This window comes from Vicia villosa, linkage group LG6 (assembly GCF_029867415.1).
Source record: "Vicia villosa cultivar HV-30 ecotype Madison, WI linkage group LG6, Vvil1.0, whole genome shotgun sequence".
NCBI lineage: Eukaryota > Viridiplantae > Streptophyta > Magnoliopsida > Fabales > Fabaceae > Vicia > Vicia villosa.
Window position 1 is genome coordinate 100360037 of NC_081185.1, and position 25825 is coordinate 100385861.

At 39.4% G+C, this 25825-nt stretch overlaps 1 protein-coding gene across 1 annotated transcript; it reads right to left on the reverse strand.

The window, feature by feature from the left end:
- Positions 1-16364: 16364 nt before the first annotated feature.
- Positions 16365-17330, reverse strand: LOC131614228 (uncharacterized). Its single transcript, XM_058885845.1, has one exon. It carries the CDS (start codon positions 17328-17330, stop codon positions 16365-16367), a length of 966 nt encoding a protein of 321 aa, XP_058741828.1.
- Between the last annotated feature and the right edge of the window lie 8495 nt (positions 17331-25825).

Genomic DNA, 25825 nt, shown 5'->3' on the forward strand with positions numbered 1-25825 from the left:
ACAACAAGTTGGAGTATTTAACTTGTTCTAGAAAGTAAAGTTTTTATTTATTTTTTGTTTCTAAAACTTTTGACTTTTTGTTGAGAATGATGGGTTTGGTTTAGGAATAGAAAGGAGAATTCTAATTGTAATCAAACCTATTAAAGTGTAAAAAAACGTTTTTTGAGTGAGATATTAAGTGTATTTTTGTTTTACTCATAGAATTGTAATTTATATTTAATTCTCTTTTGTAAAATTAATTTTATAAATTAATTTATTCAAAATCAAATTATTTCATCAAAGAATAAAATATATATTAATGCATTAGACATAACTTGTACTCCAAGTCTCATCATGATGAGTGTCACATTTATATAACATAATTTATAAAATATCTTTAAGTGAATTATTATTTTTGATTTTTTTCATAGAAAATTTCTCATTCCATCCCACGCATCTCTCACGTACCATCGAATTGGCAAAAATGTCCATCAGCTTTCGTAAATGCATCTTCAGAAGCACCTTTTTTTTGTTTAATGTTGTTTTGTTCCGTAGATACAAATACGGAAGCTTCCGTGAAAGCATTTGACGTTATAACGCGCGTCTGACCTTTCCCCTCCCTCATTCTTCACATTTTAAACACTCAAACTCTCTCAACCCCAAATATCAAACTTCTAATTTCTTTCTCCCGAGTACGGCCGACATTGTCAACATCAAGTATCAACACGTTCCATCAAGTTTAAAACTCAATTTAATCGGTACGTTTTCGACTTTTCGAGTTATTTTAGAGTATTTGTAAAATTGAATTAGAATTCGATATTTAGGAGTAAAAATGATTGGATATGTTTAGAAATATAGTTTAGAGGTATTTTTGATGTTTAAAACGTATGATCAGGCCACAAAAATCATTTTTTTGAGTGACTGAACAGTGGAGTTACACCATTGTTGAGTTTTTGAGTTTCGGAACCTTCCGTAGATGCATCTATGGAAGAGATGAACGTTAGGGCGTTCCGTAGATGCATTTAGGAAGCACCACCATTTTTTGAAACTAAGGTACTTTCGTAGATGCATCTACAGAAGAGTTAATTTTTGTTTTTCTTTTCTTGTTTATTTATAAATACACAGTTTCTATATTGAAGTTATTTGTATTACAATGCAGACATTATGACCCACGGTCCAGATAGGGATATACATGGAAGGACTGCAGAACACGCATTCGTGCGGCGTGAACAGATGCGTGTAGTATCTCAGATCACTGATGGAGCTTCCGTTGCAGCAGTTGCACCTGATACACCTTCTCCAGCTGGGACTTCTCCATCTGATACACCCGCTCTAGCCGGGCCTTCTCCATCTGATACACATGCTCCAGCAGGGCCTTTGTAACACCCCACTTTCCCATTTCGAATATAAACAAATTATAAATACATAAATAATCAGAGTGATACGAGTAGGATGTCACATCTTCTAAAAATCCGTAAAAAAAAACATCGCTTTATTTAATAAGTTTTCATTAAAGTAAATCTAACACTGCAGCGGAATTTAAAACAGCTTATTAGTTCTCATGGCACTAAGGCCTCAACAAATAAATCATCTCCACTAAACAAGTGGTCCAACAATAATGTCAAAATTAAGATACGTAACAATTAACAAAGAACTGAAAGGAAATGAAAAACATAACGCATCCCAAAACTCCTGTGTTACGTATCATAGCGACTCCTAAGACTCGATCAGGTTGTAACACCCAGTTAATTCTTGTTATTAATTTAATTATTTTTTTGTAATTAAATTATTAGAATTAATAATTTTGGGAATTTTGAGGAAAATGGTGGAATATTGGTTTGGGCTAGAGTGGTGGTTAGCAGAAGAAGGGGTGTTAACTAAGCAAGCCCATTATAATATTTTATTTTATTTTTCATAAAATAAAGGAGTTGGAAAGGAGGGAGGTGGAAGCAAGAGGGACAGACTCTGAGAAAAAGAAGAACACGTGAAAGTGAGAAGAGCCAAAGGGGGAGAAGAACTTCGAAGATTCAACTCTAAGGTAAGGGGGAATTCTTCGGGTTAGTAATCCTTATGCGATTGTAGGTAGTATGATTGATTAGGATTGTTGTCTAGTTCAATCGTACGTGTCGGGTTTGGGAATTTTGTTAGGTTTTGATGAAATTGTATGAATTGTATGATTCTGTTAATACTCATGTTATATGCTGTTAATACTTGTATAAAACTTGTCTGAAATGTGTGATGATGTGAAAATTGATGGTATTTGTGTGCTATGTTCGTATGTACCTGAAATTGGGGAAATGGGATAGGGTAAATGCTGTCAAAATGGTGAATTTGGCTGTGCAGGTACGTAGGAACCGGTTCCCATGTGGGACGAACCGGTTCCCCCTTATAAAAACAGAGAAGTATGTATTCTGGGTTGCTGGGAACCGGTTCCCAGATAGGGACAACCCGGTTCCCCATAGTAAAAATCAGAGGCGTGATTTTGGATGCAGCCAGGAACCGGTTCCCATGTGGGACGAACCGGGTTCTGCATCATATTTTATAAAAATGTTTTATTTTCAAAAACCCATAACTTTTGATCCGAGTATCCGATTCATGTGCCGTTTTGGGCGTTGCGAAGCTAATGAGATGCTTTATCTGATGAAGTAATAATACGGGCAGTGGCCGACTTATTTATTTATTCAATTAAATTATTGTTGAATTGGATTAAGGTGGCAATTAACATTAATGTGATGTATATGTTATTGTGATGATGTGGTGTATGTTTGTGAATGATTGAATGATGCTTATACATGTACATACTTGTTATAATGTTACTGGTAAGAGGTGATAAGCGATGTTAAGCATCGGAATGATGATGATGTATGATGATGTAAGTATGTGTCATGTGTGCATTATTCATAAATCATTTGCATTGGAAGGCTAATTCCAATTGTGCGGAGATTAGCGGGAAGTCATCGTGTGCCCATGTGGGGTGTGAGCGATGAGGCAGTAGTCGTGTGCCCATGTGGGGTGTGAGCGACTAGAAGGCAGTATCAAAAAGAGAAGTCTTGTGATGTGATTCACGAATGTTGGTACCACATGCATGAGTGTCAGTCCATTCATTGCATTATAGCTTGATATAATTGGATGATTGTGTGGTGTGATAGATGATGCTTATGTGCTGATTGTTTGCTTGTTATAATAATTTACGATTATATGTATGTTGAATGGATGATAATTGCTATGAGATCTTATTGCTTATGATTGTATAATGGTTATTAATTCGAATGAAACTCACCCTTACTTTGATGATTTCAGATTAAGGATGTAGCGACTTCTTGATTGGGTGAAGATAGCTTGTAGGCTAGCCCGTAGTTCGTGTCGAGTCATGCTCTGATTGTAACACTGGGATCGATTAGTCTTAGCGTTACTCGTTATACTTCGTTGCCATTTTGGCTATGGTTTATGTATTGAGTATTTGTGTGGAGTTGTTTCCTAATCCGGTTGAATTAAGTTTCGCTGTGCTAAACACATGTTTGATATTGGTTAATTTCTGATAAAGCATGACAATCGACTTGATGTTTTTTATTTATTTATTAGTTGTAGCATCCTTGATGTGTTATTACTCTGATAATATTATATTTTTCCTCGGGGGTTTAGAAGGGTGTTACAATAGTGGTATCAGAGCATAGTCGGTCGTTAGAGTCAGAGTCTTAGTGTCAGTGTTCCCTTGTATGCGACTAGTGTAAGGTAAACACTATCGATACTTTTATTCTGATGAGGTTGTTTTGTGATTTAGCAGAACAATGGCTGGAAGAGGTGGAAGGAACGATGACGCTATCGCAGAGGCTCTAGGCATGATTGCTGGTGTACTGGGAGGGAATGCTAATGGAGCTGCGATTGGTGCTGACAGGCAGTTGAACAGCTTTCAGAGGAACAATCCTCCACTGTTCAAAGGCACCCATGACCCTGATGGTGCTCAGAAATGGTTGAAAGAGATCGAGAGGATCTTCCGAGTGATCGATTGTGCAGAAAATCTGAAGGTGAGGTACGGTACTCACATGCTATCAGAAGAAGCTGATGACTGGTGGGTTACTACTAGGACTGAGTTGGATTCAGATGGGATTGCGATTACTTGGGCCATATTCAAGAGAGAATTTCTGAGGAAGTACTTTCCTGAAGATGTGCGGGGAAGGAAGGAAATTGAGTTCTTGGAGCTGAAACAGGGTAGTATGACAGTGCCGGAATATGCTTCCAAATTTGTGGAATTGGCTAAGGATTACATACACTACACCAACGATGCAGCTGGAGAATTCTCTAAGTGTATCAAGTTTGAGAATGGTCTTCGTGATGAGATCAAGCATGGTATCAGGTACCAAAGAATTTGCCGGTTTGCATTTAGTGGACTGTAGCAGAATCTTTGAGGAAGACAGTCTTAAGCTGAAATCATCTCACTCTCGCGAGTTAGTTGATAAGAAGGGTAAGAAGCCTATGGACAGAGGTACACCATATGGTAGGGGAAACCCAAGAGCTGGTAATTGGAAAAGGTCTAGTGGGGGAGATTCTGGTGCTCCCGTTAGGTGCTTGTGGTGAAACAGGACATAAGAGGAATGAGTGCAAGAAAGAAGAGAAGAAGTGCTTCAAGTGTAACAGAATGGTTCATATTGCTGCTGACTGCAAAATGAGAACCGTAACTTGCTATAACTGTGGAGAAGAGGGTCATATCAGTCCACAGTGCACCAAGCCAAAGAAGGACCAAGCTGGAGGGAAAGTATTTGCTTTGTCTGGATCAGAAACTACTACGGAGGATAGACTGATTAAAGGTACGTGTTTCATACATAACACACCTTTAATTGCGATTATTGATACTGGTGCGACTCACTCGTTTATTTCATTGGATTGTGCTAAGAGGCTAAATTTAGAGATATCAAAGATTAGTGGAAGTATGGTTATTGACACTCCTGCGTCGGGTTCAGTGACCACTTCATCTGCATGTTTGAACTGTCCTGTGGATATATTTGGTAGGAAGTTTGGAATGGACTTAGTATGCCTTCCACTCAAACAACTTGACGTTATTTTGGGGATGAACTAGTTGCAATTTAACCGAGTTCATATCAACTGTTTTACGAAGACGGTCATCTTTCCAGAAGAAGTTAATGTCGATGAGTTGGCAATGACTGCAAGACAAGTGGGTGAAGCAATTCAAGACGGGGCAGCCGTGTTTATGCTTTTTGCGTCGATGGAAGTGAAAGGAAGAGTAGTGAGTAATGAACTACCAGTGGTACGAGAATTTCCAGAAGTTTTTCCAGAAGATGTTAGAGAGCTACCACCTGAAAGGGAAGTAGAGTTTGCCATTGAGTTAGTTCCTGGAACCAGTCCTATATCGATGGCACCTTATAGGATGTCAGCATCTGAATTGACCGAATTGAAGAGTCAAATAGAAGAATTGTTGGAGAAGGAGTTCATTCGTCCGAGCGTGTCACCGTGGGGTGCACCGGTGTTATTGGTAAAGAAGAAGGAAGGATCTATGAGGTTGTGTGTAGACTACAGACAACTTAATAAAGTTACTATCAAGAATCGGTATCCATTGCCGAGGATTGATGATTTGATGGATCAGTTGGTCGGAGCTAGTATATTCAGTAAAATTGATTTGAGGTCTGGGTATCATCAAATTCGTGTGAAGGCGGACGATATTCAGAAGACTGCATTCAGAACGAGGTATGGTCATTATGAATACACTGTGATGCCGTTTGGAGTTACTAACGCACCTGGTGTTTTCATGGAATATATGAATAGAATTTTTCATCCTTATCTTGATAAATTCCTCCTGGTGTTCATTGACGACATTCTGATATATTCCAAAAGTGAAGAAGAACATGCAGAACATCTCAGAATTGTACTGGGAGTATTGAAAGAGAAGAAGCTTTATGCCAAACTGTCGAAATGTGATTTCTGGTTAAGTGAAGTGAGTTTCCTGGGTCATGTAATTTCCAAGAACGGTATTGCCGTAGATCCAGCAAAGGTAGAAGCCGTGTCTCAGTGGGAAGCTCCGAAGTCCGTGACTGAAATTCGTAGCTTTCTGGGTTTTGCATGTTACTATCGGAAGTTTATAGAAGGATTTTCAAAGTTAGCTCTACCATTGACGAAGTTGACTAGGAAGGGTCAAGCGTTCGTTTGGGACTCGAAATGCGAAGAAGGATTCCAAGAATTAAAGAAGAGGCTGACTAGTGCTCCTATTTTAATTTTACCGAATCCGGCAGAATCTTTTGTTGTGTATTGTGACGCTTCATTGATGGGACTTGGAGGTGTGCTAATGCAGAACCAACAGGTAGTCGCTTATGCATCGAGGCAACTTAAAGTACATGAGAAGAATTACCCGACTCATGACTTAGAGTTGGCAGCAGTGGTGTTTGTGTTGAAATTATGGAGACATTACCTTTATGGTTCACGGTTCGAGGTATTTAGTGATCATAAGAGTCTTAAGTACCTATTCGACCAGAAGGAGCTTAATATGAGACAGAGGAGGTGGTTAGAGTTCCTTAAAGATTATGATTTTGAGCTGAATTACCATCCGGGTAAGGCGAATGTTGTTGCTGACGCTTTGAGTAGGAAGTCCTTGCATATGTCGATGTTGATGGTACGAGAACTAGATTTGATTGAACAATTCCGGGATTTAAGTTTTGTATGTGAAGGCACTTCGAATAGTATCAAGTTAGGTATGTTAAAGCTGACAAGTGGAATTCTTGATGAAATTCGAGAAAGGCAGAAGGAAGATGTGGGACTAGTTGACAGATTGACTTTGATTAACCAAGGAAAAGGAGGTGAGTTCAGAATTGATGAGAATGGCATAATGAGATTTGGCGACCGTGTTTGTATTCCTGACGTTACTGAATTGAAGAAGAGTATCTTGGAAGAAGGACATCGTAGTGGATTGAGTATTCACCCTGGTGCTACTAAGATGTATCATGATTTGAAGAAGTTATTCTGGTGGCCTGGGATGAAAAAGGAAATAGCTGAATTTGTTTATTCTTGTTTGACTTGTCAGAAGTCAAAGATCGAACATCAGAAGCCGTATGGGACTATGCAGCCTTTATTTATTCCTGAATGGAAGTGGGATAACATATCCATGGACTTTGTATCTGGATTGCCAAGAACAGCTAAGAACTATGAAGCCATTTGGGTTATTGTGGATAGACTGACGAAGTCTGCTCACTTCATACCGATGAGGATAGATTATTCGATGGAAAGGTTAGCACAGTTGTACATTGAGAAAATAGTAAATTTGCATGGTATTCCTTCGAGCATAGTATCAGATAGAGATCCGAGATTTACATCCAGATTTTGGGAAGGGTTACAGAAGGCCTTGGGTACTAAATTAAGGCTGAGTTCTGCTTACCATCCACAGACTGATGGTCAGACTGAAAGGACGATTCAATCATTGGAAGGTCTATTGCGTGCTTGTGTATTGGAAAAGGGTGGAGCATGGGATAGTTATTTGCCGTTGATTGAATTTACTTACAACAACAACTACCATTCGAGTATTGGTATGGCTCCATTTGAAGCTTTGTATGGTAGGAGGTGTAGGACACCACTGTGTTGGTATGAATCTGGTGAAGGTGCAGTGATTGGACCAGAAATTGTTCAAGAGACGACGGAAAGAATTAAGATGATTCAAGAGAAGATGAAGGCTTCTCAAAGTCGTCAGAAGAGCTATCATGACAAGAGGAGAAGAACACTTGAATTTCAAGAGGGAGATCATGTGTTTCTGAGAGTAACTCCTACGACGGGTGTTGGTCGAGCACTGAAGTCAAAGAAGTTGACGTCGCGTTTTATTGGTCCGTTTTAGATTACGGAAAGAGTAGGAGAGGTGGCTTATCGTATTGCTTTACCGACAACACTTGCAAACCTACATGACGTATTCCATATATCTCAATTGAGGAAATATATTGCGGATCCGTCTCATGTAATCCAAGTGGATGATGTACAACTGAGAGATAATATGACGGTTGAGGCGTTGCCTATGAGGATTGAAGATCGGAAGTTAAAGCAACTACGTGGTAAAGAGATAGCTTTAGTCCGAGTAGCTTGGGGAGGAGCTGCAGGTGGAAATGTTACGTGGGAACTGGAGAGTCAGATGAAGGACTCCTATCCCGAACTCTTCGTTTGAGGTATGTTTTCGAGGACGAAAACTCTTTTAGTGGGGGAGAGTTGTAACACCCCGTTAATTCTTGTTATTAATTTAATTATTTTTTTGTAATTAAATTATTAGAATTAATAATTTTGGGAATTTTGTGGAAAATGGTGGAATATTGGTTTGGGCTAGAGTGGTGGTTAGCAGAAGAGGGGGTGTTAACTAAGCAAGCCCATTATAATATTTTATTTTATTTTTCATAAAATAAAGGAATTGGAAAGGAGGGAGGTGGAAGCGAGAGGGACAGACTCTGAGAAAAAGAAGAACACGTGAAAGTGAGAAGAGCCAAAGGGGGAGAAGAACTTCGAAGATTCAACTCTAAGGTAAGGGGGAATTCTTCGGGTTAGTAATCCTTATGCGATTGTAGGTAGTATGATTGATTAGGATTGTTGTCTAGTTCAATCGTACGTGTCGGGTTTGGGAATTTTGTTAGGTTTTGATGAAATTGTATGAATTGTATGATTCTGTTAATACTCATGTTATATGCTGTTAATACTTGTATAAAACTTGTCTGAAATGTGTGATGATGTGAAAATTGATGGTATTTGTGTGCTATGTTCGTATGTACCTGAAATTGGGGAAATGGGATAGGGTAAGTGCTGTCAAAATGGTGAATTTGGCTGTGCAGGTACGTAGGAACCGGTTCCCATGTGGGACGAACCGGTTCCCCCTTATAAAAACAGAGAAGTATGTATTCTGGGTTGCTGGGAACCGGTTCCCAGATAGGGACAACCCGGTTCCCCATAGTAAAAATCAGAGGCGTGATTTTGGATGCAGCCAGGAACCGGTTCCCATGTGGGACGAACCGGGTTCTGCAGCATATTTTATAAAAATGTTTTATTTTCAAAAACCCATAACTTTTGATCCGAGTATCCGATTCATGTGCCATTTTAGGCGTTGCGAAGCTAATGAGATGCTTTATCTGATGAAGTAATAATACGGGCAGTGGCCGACTTATTTATTTATTCATTTAAATTATTGTTGAATTGGATTAAGGTGGCAATTAACATTAATGTGATGTATATGTTATTGTGATGATGTGGTGTATGTTTGTGAATGATTGAATGATGCTTATACATGTACATACTTGTTATGATGTTACTGGTAAGAGGTGATAAGCGATGTTAAGCATCGGAATGATGATGATGTATGATGATGTAAGTATGTGTCACGTGTGCATTATTCATAAATCATTTGCATTGGAAGGCTAATTCCCATTGTGCGGAGATTAGCGGGAAGTCATCGTGTGCCCATGTGGGGTGTGAGCGATGAGGCAGTAGTCGTGTGCCCATGTGGGGTGTGAGCGACTAGAGGGCAGTATCAAAGAGAGAAGTCCTGTGATGTGATTCACGAATGTTGGTACCACATGCATGAGTGTCAGTCCATTCATTGCATTATAGCTTGATATAATTGGATGATTGTGTGGTGTGATAGATGATGCTTATGTGCTGATTGTTTGCTTGTTATAATAATTTCCGATTATATGTATGTTGAATGGATGATAATTGCTATGAGATCTTATTGCTTATGATTGTATAATGGTTATTAATTCGAATGAAACTCACCCTTACTTTGATGATTTCAGATTAAGGATGTAGCGGCTTCTTGATTGGGTGAACATAGCTTGTAGGCTAGCCCGTAGATCGTGTCGAGTCATGCTCTGATTGTAACACTGGGATCGATTAGTCTTAGCGTTACTCGTTATACTTCGTTGCCATTTTGGCTATGGTTTATGTATTGAGTATTTGTGTGGAGTTGTTTCCTAATACGGTTGAATTAAGTTCCGCTGTGCTAAACACATGTTTGATATTGGTTAATTTCTGATAAAGCATGACAATCGACTTGATGTTTTTTATTTATTTATTAGTTGTAGCATCCTTGATGTGTTATTACTCTGATAATATTATATTTTTCCTCGGGGGTTTAGAAGGGTGTTACACAGGTTAGACATGCTAAGGAGTAGTATTTACACCACATACAAACAACAATCACAAACGGATTCTCACACCATCACCACACAACAACAACGATATATGACATTAACAATCAATTAGGTCAAATGCAATGCAACTACCGACACTACATGCATGTGGTACCAATAGAGCATAAGCCCTCAACAGTTGCCATTAATTTAGAGGCAATAACAAGGCATAAGCCTTCAACAATGCCAATCCAGGCCAACAACAGGGCATAAGCCCTCAACGACATATGTATGCAATATGGACATCCAATCAACGCAATTCAACAACACAAGGCATCAACCTTCAACTCATTGCCATTTAGGCTATCAACTTGTTCAACAACACACAAAGATGATTCATGTTCTTATAATCAACATTCACAACAATCAACATCAATCTTATTACAACATATTATGTCCAAAGTATAACTTTTAGGGTCTTCCTATGTCTACTTAAGTCTTACTAATCAAGGGAACTCAGAAAGGTATTCATCTTACTCAAGAATCGGAAGAAAATCACAAAAACGGGAAATTCTGCACACTAGCCTGACCATACGCGTACAGCTAGCCCATACGCGTATGCCCCTTTCCCCTACGCGTCCCATACGCGTATCACCAGAACCATATTTGCACTAAAATTCCTCCCATACGCGTATCACATTCCCACACGCGTATGGCCTCCCTTCCCTACGCGTACCATACGCGTTCCACCAGACAGGCTGCATTATGTTGGGACGGGGCTGCGTACCACACGCGTATAGCCCCTGGGTTTGTCCCTCATACGCGTATAGCCCCAACCCATACGCGTACTGCGTACCACACGCGTATAGCCCCTGGGTTTGTCCCCCATACGCGTATGGCCCCAACCCATACGCGTATCATACGCAAACTGACAGAAAATTTGTTTTTCCAGGTTTGCACTCGCACCAGTTGGTTCTCACATGTTTTCATCACTTCCAGTCTGCGATTTTAAGCCTAAAACAACATATTTTCACCTATTAACTTATACCTTTCATCTAGATTCATTAACCTATTATTCTACATCCAGTTTTACATGATAACAACTCAATTTCTACTTATCAAGTTGGACAGTTATACATTCAGATTCAGTTTCTCTTATAAACATAACAATAACTCAACTAACATCCAAATCCACATCATAAATCATCAATTCAAACCAGAATTTCGTCCTGAAATCATATAGAATCATTAGTCAAGAAGCACAACATACAAATCAAATCAATTCACACATCAAGGAAGAAATCAAACTTATCAATGATGAAACCTAAAAAGGGGAAGGAACCCTCACTACCCTCTCATGTTTTAATCACCATTTAAACAACCCATTCTCCCCCCTTACCTTGGATTGAAGCTTGATTTTCCTCAATAATGGTGGAGTTCTTCTACCTCTTGCCCTAGCCTCCTCTCTGAATTTCACGTTCTTCACTAGTGTTCACTAATCTCTCCTTTTTCCTCTTAATTCCTTATTATTTTTATTAAAACATTACTAATTATTATATTGCTAATGGGCTTAGTACACACCCCCCAACTACCAATTACACACTAAGTTTAATTTAATTAAATCACCCTATTATTATATTATAGTTAAATTAACAAATTAATATAATAATGATTAAAATATCAATTTAAGCACCAAATCCACCAAATAAATACGTAATAAAATAAATATCGAAATTGGGGCGTTACAACTCTCCCCCACTTACGATATTTTCGCCCTAAAAAATCTTACCTCGTTCAAACAACTCGGGGTAGGAGTCCCGCATCTTGCTATCCATTTCCCACATCATGCTTTCTCCGGTAGTCCCTGTTCAGACTACCTTCACCAACGGAATATCTTTACCTCTAAGGGACTTTATCTCACGATCCGTGATCCGAATCGGCATCGTCTCTACAGTAAGATTCTCTCTCACTTGTACATCATCCATATGAATCACGTGAGATGGGTCTGGAACATACTTCCGAAGTTGTGACACATGAAACACATCGTGCAGATTCGAAAGGTTAGGCGGCAACGCCACTCTATAAGCAACAGTACCAACTCTCTCCGAAATCTGATAAGGACCAATAAATCATGGAGTCAGCTTCTTAGACTTCAAGGCACGACCAACACCGGTCACAAGCGTGACTCTTAGAAACAGATGGTCACTTGCTTCAAATTCTAACTCATTCCTTCGCTTATCATGATAACTTTTCTGTCTACTCTGCGAAGCCTTCATCTTTTCCCGGATTAACTTTACCTTCTCTGTAGTTTCTCGTACAATTTCCGGTCCAAGTACTACGCCTTCACCATATTCGTGCCAACATAGCGGAGTCCTACACCTCCGACCATAAAACACTTCAAAAGGTGCCATCCTGATACTAGAATGATGACTGTTATTATAAATAAACTCGATCAACGAGAGATGAGCGTCCCACGAATCACCTTGTTCGAGAACACATGCTCTCAACAAATCCTCTAAAGATTGAATAGTTCTCTCTGTTTGACCATCCGTCTGTGGATGATACGCCGAGCTCAACCTCAACTTAGAACCCAAACTTTCTTGCAAGCTCTTCCAAAAATCAGAAGTGAATCTCAGATCTCTATCCAACACAATGCACAAAGGAATATCATGCAACTTCACAATCACTCTGACGTAGATCTCGGCTAACTTTTCCACTGGATATGTGATGTTAATAGGTATGAAATGAGCTGACTTTTTAAGCCTATCAACAATCACCCATATCGAATCATGTCTACTCGCAGTATTAGGCAATCCCGTTACGAAATCCATTGAAATGCTATCCCACTTCCATTCTAGAATCTCTAACGGTTGCATCAACTCGCAGGCTTCTGGTGTTCAATCTTCGATTTCTGACAAGTTAAGCAAGCATACACAAACCGTGCCACGTCTTCTTTCATTCTTGGCCACCAAAATATCTTCTTCAAGTCTTGATACATTTTAGTAGCCCCAGTGTGAATACTCAAGTTACTCCGATGACCCTCTTCTAGAATCATCCTCCTCATATTATCATCATTAGGGATATAGATTCGACCCTGTAATCTCAACACTCCTTGTGCATCCATTTTAAAATCCCTCTTCTCGGATCGACCACAACCAACTATAATGTCTGATCGGTAAAATAGCAAGTGTACTATTTTGCCTCTGAAGTAATAACGGAGAAATTCCCCGAATGTCGATCTCAAGGAGTGCGTAGTAATATCGAGTGCAAATTATAGTTCAATTAAACAAAAATTAATGTTGGGGTTGTGTTTGCAAATTATGACTAAACAATAGTTAAAATAAGCAGAAAAGTAAATTGGCTTTTTGACAAATATGAGTATTATGCTAGGGTAAAGTGTGTGATTGTTCCTGTAATAACCTTGGATTTAGATCTCCTCAACAAGTTCATAGTATTCAATTACCAGCCCTTTAGGATATTTTCCCCTAGTGGGAAAACCTTTGAACATTCATCCTAAATCCTAAGTCCTTAGAGAATTATGATGAAATCAAGCCTTTATGTTATCAAGAGTTAACCGGTAACTATAGGGTATCCCTAGTCCTAGGTGATATCTATTATAGTCTAATCGTACAAAAACCTTAACAACCGCTGTCCAGCTGGTTATTAACCGTAAATCAATCTTGTTGGTCCGACAAAGAAATCATAAAAACCTTGTACAATTAAATTAAATAAGTAAACAAATCTATTGATGAACTCAGGAATTCAAAATCATTACAGAATCAAATCAGGGACACCCCATAGCATTAGGGTTTAGTTACTCATATTGTTCAAAGAAAACAAAATATAAAATAGAGATATTACAAGAATTGAGATGAAAGTTGAATTTCAATCGCTTCCGTTCATGAAAACCTTCTTCTCTCCCAAACCCTTGTTTTCTCCAATCTTCAATCGTGTCTTCTCCTCGCCAAAAAGTCCTCCAATTCATCGTTAAAACTCTTCTAAATAGTGCAGACTCACTTAGGTTGGTTGGAAGTACCCAAAATGCCCCTTGGGTCAACACTTAATAAAAAATCACAAAAATCAGCGTTTTAGCCAACACTGCCCGTGTCAGGCAACACGGGTGGCCGTGTTGGCCCTCTGAACTTAAATTACTCCCAGCACTGCTGACACGGGTGCCCGTGTTAGGTAACACGGCCCGTGTGAGCCCTTAACTTCAGAATTTGGCTTTGAGTTCTTCAGCAAAGTTGTAGCCCTTTTCGTTAGCAAAATTTTGCCACTGGAACCGCGTCATTCCGAGTTACGAAGCTCTAGTTATGATCAAAATACTACACACCTGTCACGATGAGAAACATGCTGAAAATTTCCAGATCTCACACTTGCTAACACGAGCCGTGTCAGCCCCGTGACTTTCATCTCTTTTGCATTTTCTTGGCCACGCTTCATCCTAACACGGCCAGTTTTAGGTGACACAGGTGGTCGTGTCAGACCTCATGTAGCTTGATTTTTCACTTCCTTCGAAACTCCCCTTTTTGTACTTTTTCGCATTGATTTGTCTCGATTTATTCCTTTGAGCCTGCAAACAGTAAAATACACAACCAAAGCATAAAATGTAGAAGAATAAAGTAAAACACTTGACAATATAAAGCAAAGACGACTAAAATCAACGGTAAATAAACGTGTAAAAACCACTGATCAATGTCTACCAGTTTCACATCCAATTTCTGAGCCTCCTTGATACTATTTAGAAAGTCATTATCAACTTTAGGCATTCCCAACTTAACACTCTGCGGTGTCACTTCACAAACCAAGCTCATATCTCGGAAATGTTCGATCAATTCTAACTCTTTAGCCATCATAGCTGACATATGCAAGGTCTTCCGGCTTAAGGCATCAACCACAACATTTGCTTTACCGGGATGATAGTTCAACCCAAAATCGTAATCTTTCAGCAATTCTAACCATCTTCGTTGTTTCATGTTCAGCTCCTTCTGGTCAAACAGGTACTTAAAATCTTATGGTCACTATAAACTTCAAATCTAGAACCATAAAGATGATGTATCCAAATCTTTAGTACGAAAAAACAGCAGCAAGTTCCAGATCATGTGTAGGGTAGTTCTTTTCATGAATTCTCAGTTGCCTCGGCGCATAAGCAATCACCTTACCATTATGCATAAGCACACCACCTAAACCCTTCAGAGAAGCATCACAATAAACCACGAAAGGTTCTCCTAGATTTGGTAATGTTAAAACCGGAGCTTTTGTCAATCTCTTCTTCAATTCTACAAAACTTTCTTCACATTGTGCATCCCATACGAACACTTTACCCTTACACGTCAACTTGGTTAACGGAAGTGCCAACTTAGAAAATCCTTCAATAAACCGTCTGTAGTAACCGGCTAAACCCAAGAAACTTATAATATCAGTAGCTGACTTCGGAGTTTCCCATTGTAACACAGCATCCACCTTAGATGGATCTACAGCAATGCCACTACCAGATATGACATGTCCCAGAAAACTGACTTCTTTCAACCAAAATTCACACTTGGACAGCTTCGCATACAACTTTCTTTCTTTCAACACTTGCAATACTGTCCTCAAATGATCCGAATGTTCTTGCTCTGATTTAGAATATATCAAGATGTCGTCTATGAATACCACGGCAAACTGATCTAAATACTCACGGAAAATACGGTTCAGATACTCGATGAATACTCTTGGCGCATTTGTAACACCAAAGGGCATCACTGAATACTCATAATGTCCATATCTTGTTGTGAACGCTTTCTTTTGAACATCTTCATCTTTAACTTTAATCTGATGATAACCCGACCTCAGATCAATCTTGCTAAAAACACTCGCACCCACCAATTGGTCCATCAAATCATCTATTCTCGGTAGCGGGTACTTATTCTTAATTGTTACTTGATTCAACTGTCTATAATCCACGCAAAGCCTCATGCTTCCATCCTTTTTCTTTACTAACAGCACAGGAGCTCCCCACGGCGATACACTTGGTCTGACAAACTTCTTCTCATGTAAGTCCTCTAATTGCTTCTTTAATTCCGTCAATTCAGATGCAGACATCCTGTACGGTGCCATAGAAACAAGTCTGGTACCAGGTATAAGATCAATCATAAACTCAATTCCTCTTTCTGGCGGCACGTCAGGAATTTCGTCATGAAAAACTTCAGGAAATTCACGCACCACCGGTAGCTCATCGATGATATTCTGATTCTCGATTGACAATGTTGCCATCAACGAGAACATCTCTACTTCTTCTTTCAACAACTGTCATACCTGCTTAGACGACACTAAACCAGCGTCTTCCTCTTTGGCAGTTGAAAATCTCACAGTCTTGTTATAACAATTGATGTGAGCATAGTTATATTCTAACCTATTCATTCCTAAAATTACGTCTAGCCCAGCTAACAGCAAACACACTAAATCAACAGCAAAGTCCCTGTCAAAGATCGACAACGGACACCTTAAACAAACAAGAGATGTAGTCATAGATCCTTTAGCTGGAACCTCAACTACCATCTCGCCATTCATAGAAGATAGCACAAGACTCAATCTTTCAACGCATTCAAAAGCAATAAAACAATGTGTAGCACCAGTATCGATAATGGTAATTAAAGGCATACTATTGATGAAACAAGTACCTCTAATGAGTCTGTCCTCATTGCCTGTCTGAGTACCAGCCAACGCGAACACCTTACCACCAGCTTGTGCCTTCTTTGGCCTCTGACATTGACTTCCAATGTGTCCTTCTTCGCTGCAATTAAAACAAACCACTTCTTTATGTCTACATTCAGATATCATATGACCAGTCTTACCACAACGGAAACACTTCTTAACTTCTTCAGTGCAGTAAGTACTCTTGTGACCAGTCTTTCCACACTTAAAACACACAATCGGAGCAGGAGCACCTCCCCCACTTATTCTCTGGCCCGGAGCAGCCCTCTGTTTGCCCTTGCCCGCTGGAGCGTCATAAGGCTTGCCACGTTGATGACTCTGCTTGCCCCTTCTGTCATTGACAATCTTATAGTGAGCAGCATTATCTTCCTCGAAAATTCTGCAACTGTCTACCAAGTTAGGAAAAATGCGGATCTGCTGATACCCTATAGCCTTCTTGATTTCAGAGCGCAATCCATTCTCAAACTTGATGCACTTTGAAAATTTTGCACCCTCCCCATCAAAGTATGGATAAAATTTGGCAAATTCAGTGAACTTCGCAGCATAGTCAGTCACCGACATGTTCCCCTATTTCAGTTCGAGACTTCGAGGAACTCAATTTCTTTCTTACCTCGAACACTCTTAGGGTAATACTTCCTCAGAAACTCTCTTCGGAACACAGATCAAGTGATCTCTTGACCTGCAGCTTCTAATCTTTGAAGAGTTGCTAGCCACCAGTCGTCAGCTTCGACTGCTAGAAAATGCGTCCCATATCGAACTTTTTGTGCCTGAGTACAATCCATTACGCGGAAGATCCTCTCGATCTCCTTCAACCACTCCAATGCTCAATCGGGGTCATGCTTGCCTTTGAATACCAGCGGGTTCTCCCTCTAGAAGGTAGCCAAACTGCGAGATCCAGCATTCTCACCAGCATTCGGTTGTTGTTCTAGAGCTTGAGCCATAGCCTCCAAAGCAGCAGCAATAGCATCATCGTTTCGTCCAACCATTTCAACTAAGCACTGGAACAGAAACATAGTAAGATAACGAGATTAACAATACTCGATTATTAGCGACTCAACTACTTGGTCGGACCGACCGACCTGCTCTGATACCAATTGTAACACCCCACTTTCCCATTTCTAATATAAATGAATTATAAATACATAAATAATCAGAGTAATACGAGTAAGATGTCACATCTTCTAAAAATTTGTAAAAAAACATCGCTTTATTCAATAAGTTTTCATTAAAGTAAATCTAACACCGCAGCAGAATTTAAAACAGCTTATTAGTTCTCATGGCACTAAGGCCTCAACAAATAAATCATCTCCACTAAACAAGTGGTCCAACAATAATGTCAAAATCAAGATACGTAACAATTAACAAGGAACTGAAAGGAAATCAAAAACATAACGCATCCCAAAACTCCCGTGATACGTATCAGAGCGACTCCTAAGACTCGATTAGGTATCACTCGAAATTCCAAGCACTACTCTAGTACCTGGTTATTTGTACTCCCGAAGAAGCACAGATGCAACAACAAAAAAGGGGTGAGAATTACATTCAATAAATATACGGTGTAATATCACATGCTAAGGAGTAGTATTTACACCACATACAAACAACAATCACAAACGGATTCTCACACCATCACCACACAACAACAATAATGATATATGACATTAACAATCAATTAGGTGAAATACAATGCAACTACGGACACTACATGCATGTGGTACCAACAGAGCATAAGCCCTCAACAGTTGCCAGTAATTTAGAGGCAATAACAAGGCATAAGCCTTCAACAATGCCAATCCAGGCCAACAACAGGGCATAAGCCCTCAACGACATATGTATGCAATATGGACATCCAATCAACGCAATTCAACAACACAAGGCATCAGCCTTCAACTCATTGCCATTTAGGCTATTAACTTGTTCAACAACATACAAAGATGATTCATGTTCTTATAATCAACATTCACAACAATCAACATCAATCTTATTATAACATATTATGTCCAAAGTATAACTTTTAGGATCTTCCTATGTCTACTTAAGTCTTACTAATCAAGAAAACTCAGAAAGGTATTCATCTTACTCAAGAATCAAAAGAAAATCACAAAAACGGGAAATTCTGCACACTAGCCTGACCATACGCGTACAGCTAGCCTATACGCGTATGCCCCTTTCCCCTACGCGTCCCATACGCGTATCACCAGAACCAAATTTGCATTAAAATTCCTCCCATACGCGTATCACATTCCCACACGCGTATGGCCTCCCTTCCATACGCGTTCCATACGCGTTTGACCGGTAAAATAGCAAGTGTACTATTTTTACCGATATAGTAATAATAGAGTAAATTCCCCAAGTATCGAACTCGTGGACTGCGTAGGAATTATATGTTTCAGAACAGTGCAATTGAATAAAAAGTCATCGGGGTGTTTGGTTTTTATGTTTAATTTTAATAACAACTTATGCAAAACGAAATAGTTAAAATAATTTGACTAAAGAAAATATGCGGAGACAAGTTAGGATAGATGTATGGATCGCTCTGTAACGAAGTAATTACCGATTGACAGATTAACTAACAAAATTATCAACTACCAATACCGAACATTGATTTTTCCTAATTCCTTAGTGAAAAACTTCTTGAGATTAAAACTATCTTCTCATTCCTGATCACAATAATTTTATACCAAGATTCTATCAGACATAGCCCGGATAAAATGATCGTTATTCATCAAACCCTTATTCTTAAGTGATTATCAATGATAACGTTATGATTAAAAAGCATTGAGTCGGTTTGTCGGACCAAAATCCCAATCGTAGATCAACAATATACTTTCCAATATAATGAAGCAATAAGAACTTTTAATCATAAACTGAATTTCATAAAGATAATCTGAAAACAACGGTAAATATAATTCGTTACATCACATGATCCAGGGACATCACCCTAACAAGTAATAGTTTAGCTACTCATGGCAATTGTCAAAATAACAGAATTTAAGGTTGAAGACATTACAATAAGATGAATCGAAATTGATCTTCAATCGCGGATGCTCTTGAAGATTTCTTCGCTTCAAACCCTAGTGCTTTCAATCCTTCTTTTCACGTTCTCCGACCGTCAAAAAGTGATTTTCTCCTTTCCAAACACTGACTAAATATCTCTCACCAATTATTCTCCTCCGAAAAGTCCATAATGCCCTTCCTTAAGTGACTGACTCCAAGAGTTGAAAACAAAACTTTTTCTGCGCGCACGTCTGACACGGCTGTGTCATGGGACACGGGTGGCCGTGTCAGATCTCTGACCTCTTGGCTTTTAACAATTTCAACCATTTCCCTTCAGCAAGTGTGACACGGCCGTGTCACATGACACGGGTGGCCGTGTCACAGCTCTGTCTCGCCAAAAACCACTTTTTCTTGTCTCGAATCAAGTCCTGTATCTGCAAAACTTAAACACTACCAACACAAGATCAAAAGCAATGGAAAAACAACAAAAACTAGAAAATATAACACACCAAACTTAAATGCGAAAATTAATCAAAACTAAAAAGAACTAGATTAAAACGACTCAAAATACCACTGAATGAAATGCTTTTCCATTGATTCGAACATAGGAACAAGGTGAAATTGGTGGCTGATCAGTGTTCCACCAGACAGGCTGCACTGTGTTGGGACGGGGCTACGTACCACACACGTATAGCCCCTGGGTTTGTCCCTCATACGCGTATGGCCCGAACCCATACGCATATCATACGCAAACTGACAGAAAATTTGTTTTTCCAGGTCTGCACTCGCACCAGTTTGTTCTCACCTGTTTTCATCACTTCCAGTCTGCGATTTTAAGCCTAAAATAACATATTTTCACCTATTATCTTATACCTTTCATCTAGATTCATTTACCTATTATTCTACATCCAGTTTTACATGATAACAACTCAATTTCTACTCATCAAGTTGGACAGTTATACATTCAGATCCAGTTTCTCTTATAAACATAACAACAACTCAACTAACATCCAAATCCACATCATAAATCATCAATTCAAACCAGAATTTCGTCCAGAAATCATATAGAATCATTAGTCAAGAAGCACAACATACAAATCAAATCAATTCACACATCAAGGAAGAAATCAAACTTATCAATGATGAAACCTAAAGAGGGGAAGGAACCCTCACTACCCTCTCATGTTTTAATCACCATTTAAACAACCCATTCTCCCCCTTACCTTGGATTGAAGCTTGATTTTCCTCAACAATGGTGGAGTTCTTCTACCTCTTGCCCTAGCCTCCTCTCTGAATTTCACGTTCTTCACTAGTGTTCACTAATCTCTCCTTTTTCCTCTTAATTCCTTGTTATTTTTATTAAAACATTACCAATTATTATATTGCTAATGGGCTTAGTACACCCCCCAACTACCAATTACACGCTAAGTCTAATTTAATTAAACCACCCTATTATTATATTATAGTTAAATTAACAAATTAGTATAATAATGATTAAAATATCAATTTAAGCACCAAATACACCAATTAAATACGTAATAAAATAAATATTGAAATCGGGGCGTTACAACATTCCCCATCCGTTACACCTGCTCCAACCGTGCCTTCCCCATCTACTACTACACTACGGAGGACTCGGGATGATGTTGATGCTGAGTGTTCCTCACAGATGCCACCCGCCACAGATGTCGTCGGGGAAGTTCTTCTACATTTGTGCTAGTGCCAGTGACAGATGTTGTATGATCTTTAGTGCCACCTCTGGAGTTGCACGAGGACCAGCCGGTGTCGGAGCATGTTTGGTACCCGGGGGCCCTGTAGATGCATCCCTGTTGACTAGGTATGCATATCATGCACCCAAGCGTATCTGGGAGGGAGATGTAAATTTTCTTTGGTAACTACTTATTAATTTATTTTCTACAGTTTCCGAGTTTGCTTATTAATAACCGTTTTTATTTTTTAATAATTTCATGAGAGGGATCCCCATAGTTTTCTTATCTGCTTCTGACCTAAGGGACCTATGTCAGGTCGGCTACGTGATGATACATAACGGGATGCTTATGGCATTTGCGGAGAGATGGGATCTGGAGGCTTCCTCATTTCATCTTCCCCACGGTGAGATTACCACCACACTTGATGATGTGGCATGCCTCCTGCATCTACCTATCAGGGGTATCCTTCTTGATCACGGTAAGCTGACGAAGGAGGAAGCGATGAAGATGTTTATTGCGGAGCTGAGGGCCGATCCTGCTGACGCGCTTGATAAGGTGGAGCGGACCCGCGGGATGCACATGAGGTTTTCCTTATTGCAGCAGTGTTATTGAGTACGAACATAAGGCTTCTGGTGACGAGGTAGAGGCGAATATACATAGAGAGCAGGCGTACAACTACTCTAGACTCGGAGAGGGATGCCTGTGGAAGGCAAGGGCAGTGGCAGGCAATTGTACCCTTTTGGTGGTAACAATCTTATACCCGTCTACTTATTATATATTTGTGATAGTACATTAAAATAACCGTATTTTTTTAGGCTTGGATAATACAACACTTACCAGACATTATTGGCTAGGGAGAGGTGCCTACATACACTGGGCTCATGCCGCGTGCCAGTGCATTCATCCCTCGAAGAGAGAACCAGGTTCCAGATCCTTACAGGCGCGCACTTGATTGCATGGACCCTGAGGACATACATTATGACTGCTATGCTAAGCACTGTGAGATGGTTCTGTTTGATGAGATATCACTATATTCTAGATGGTTGGCCGCCACCTCGACCATTATTGTACGTTATCTTCCAGAGCGCATCATGCGTCAGTTTGACTATGCACAGACGATACCTCGCGACCATACTGTCTCTGATCTTATCACCATGACCCGTCGGCAGTTAGATGAGGTCTTTACAGACTAGAAGCATCACATGGTTCCTGAGGAGGCTCAGGCGACAATAGTAGCGCACGACTGGAGATGTGCCGAGGGGTACATCATCTGGTACTACAGAGTGTCACACCCGTACATGCTTCCCGCTTCACCTGGAGATCCGCCCAGACCAGCCAACAAAGAGATTCTACAGACTCATCAGGCATAGTTGGACCATAGTCAGGATCTTCTTCCCCGGTGTCATTAGATTGCTGACACGGGCCTGGTAGCCATTGTAGATGATTTATTCCCCGAGGGGTCTGAGCAAAGGCCTGGCAGAGGAGGCATTTCTGTACCGTAGACATCATGCCAGGACTGGTGGGGCACTCGACGCTGGAGGCAGAGCTAGCAGCGGGCGTGGTAGACGCAGAGGCAAAGGTGGGGCTAGAGGCAGGGGAGAGGCGCATGATAATGTCCGACATACACAGTAGTGATGCCTGTTGTTTTTTTCATGTCTGTATTTTTATTTCGTTTATGTATGTTATTTTGATGATGTTTCGACATTATGACCGACATTATTTGTACAATGTATTTTTTTTGTCTACCTGTTATTGTCTTTAAAATGGATTACTTTAATTTTACATTTTGACAATAAACATTGAGTTTTGGAGTGAAATGAACATGATTTGAAAGTATAGCAGACTGTTTCGTAGTTGCATCTACGGAATACTCTATTTTCACCATGTTCCATAGGTGCATCTACGGAAGGATTGCTAAACTGAAATAAGTTGAATTTAGCTCTGCTATACTATATTTTTTAACGGTTCCGTAGATGCATCTACGAAAGGAGTGCAAAATAAGGGTGTTTTCGTATGTGCGTCTAAAGAAGCAGAGGGCAAATTTGGAATTTCGCATGGTGTCTAAGAGATCTATGGGGTGCATTGAGAAATTGTTTATTTTTTCATCTAATTGACTCAAAGCTTGATTTTAATAGGATTATTCCATTTGAGAATCATAAATGGATGCCGTTGAAAAATTGATGATCCTTGAACAATGACTTTGATCTCCTTTATGGTGGCTGGGGGTGGACCTGTTTGATTAACACTCCTACGCCTAAGTCAATTCAAGATTTAAGAATAGTGTAGTGAAAAATTGACATCAGAGATTGTACTTTGCTCTTAGAGTGTGAACTAATCTTATACCTTGGGTCAAACGTATTGAGGTGGATTAGAGCTTAGTCATTTGGGTCTTTGGCCGGCCTAGAACAATTTCACCTAAGGCTTTGTCGGGCATTGAAGGAGCCGGAGGAAGCCTTAAACAATGTTGACCAACCACCAAGATGTGGTCTGAGGTGAAATAAAACTGAAACACTTGGATTCATTTGAAAAAAGTAGTGGGAACAGGCGCATTAAAAGCGGCCTCATCATTGAAACGCGTTGTATCCTTTCTCTGACACGTACAATGACGTGACTAATTAGGGTACAAAGCAGTTTATAGTATACTTTAGTGCACTCGAGTTTTGACGTGTATCCATGAGCAGAAATCTAATCCTTGATCTTGTGATTTCTTTCTCTAGTTGGGATGAACTCTTCAGGTAATGTTGCTTATAAATAGGATGAATTGAGTATTTGTAAGTTTTTACAACCCTTAGCATTTAAACTTATAGTTACTTTCTCAAAAAACGTCTTTGTTCCCTCTTCTTCGAGAGTATTACTAGAAGTGATTTCAGTACTTTGCTTAAAGCTTTAGTCTTTCTTCATCTTCTCCTGCTTCATCACTCCCACATAATCATATACCATTCTAACTCAAGCTTTTATCTCCAGCATTTCCCAATTTTTAGATAGGATGAGTGATAGTACGATTGACCTAGCAAGTGATTATGAAGTTGATAATTTGTCTTCCCCTATAATGGGAACATCCCCTGATTCTCATCTTCCTTCTCTTAATGGCGATCACCTAGAACCAGAAATCATACCCCTATATGGCGATTCTGACTCATAAAGGGTATCTGGAAATTCTTTGGAGGAAGAAACTTCTTCATCTGGGTCATTAGATGCCCTTTTATCAAATTTTGGCGAAAGAATGAACCATGTTGAGGTCCCTATACCCCCTCCCATCTTAACAGGAGAGCAAATAGCAGCTAATTAACTAAGGAGAGAATATTCTAAGGATTATATTCAGTTTTTCTTGAAGATCGATGGCTCTAAACCCAGCGATGTTGATGTGAAAACCCATTTGGATCGTCAAAATCATTTGGATGTGGTGGAGTACAACTGGGTGGACACAAAAATAGGTAGCCCTTCATTGGCTCTAAGCATTGAGGCTGCTATAAATGTGGCTGATATTTGCAACAAGATCTTGATGTCAATACTTCTTCATATACCTTGATTTGATTCACCAATTTCGTAACCCTACTGAAGAAATCAATTATGCTTTCACTTTCTTCCATCTGAAGCAATTCATACATTATTTTATGAGTTTGTAACTTCGCCTCTTTCAAATTTTTTGCACCTCCAAAAGACTTTTCAAGAATCTCCCAAGCTTCTTTTGCAGATTCTATATCACTAACTCTTTCAAAATTATCTGGACTCAGACATTGATGAATTATAAAGAGAGCTTTATAATTCTTCTTCTTTAATTATTTGTGTGGAGCTTCTTGTTCATCCGCCGCATCTTCTGCAAGCGGTTCTAACTCTTGTTTCACAGGATCCTAAGGATCTTGACAACAGAACACAATATTCATCTGCTTGCACCAATTCTCATAATTATCTACTTTCAGAATTGGAAGACTCACCGAAAAATGCTCATTCGGATGATTCATTGCCATCGATATTTTCTTGCCTTGAATCGTTCAACCGAAACTCTAGATACCAGATGTTGAAATTAAACTTAAATCTTTGAATAATTCCTTATTGTTACACAATGAAGGAAACAAGAAAGAAAATTTGGGAAGCAAAGGATTAGGTTTTACGAAAATAAAAGGAATATGATGATGATTTTCTGTAGAATTTCTCTCTGCCCTCAAACTGTGGAAAATCTCTTATTCACTTGGAACTGCAAATTATGTGAATATACAACTTGTTACAAAATATGGGTTACTCCATCTATTTATAGTTTTATGTTTACTTTCCCTCTAAGACAAATTCCAAAACATAAAAGCCCAAAATATCTATTTTAGACCAAAGTCGAAATATTGTATGAAACTAATT

Coding starts and splice junctions, on each gene's coding strand:
- LOC131614228 (XM_058885845.1), bottom strand. CDS start 17,330: ATGTCGGTGACTGACTATGCTGCGAAGTTCACTGAATTTGCCAAATTT.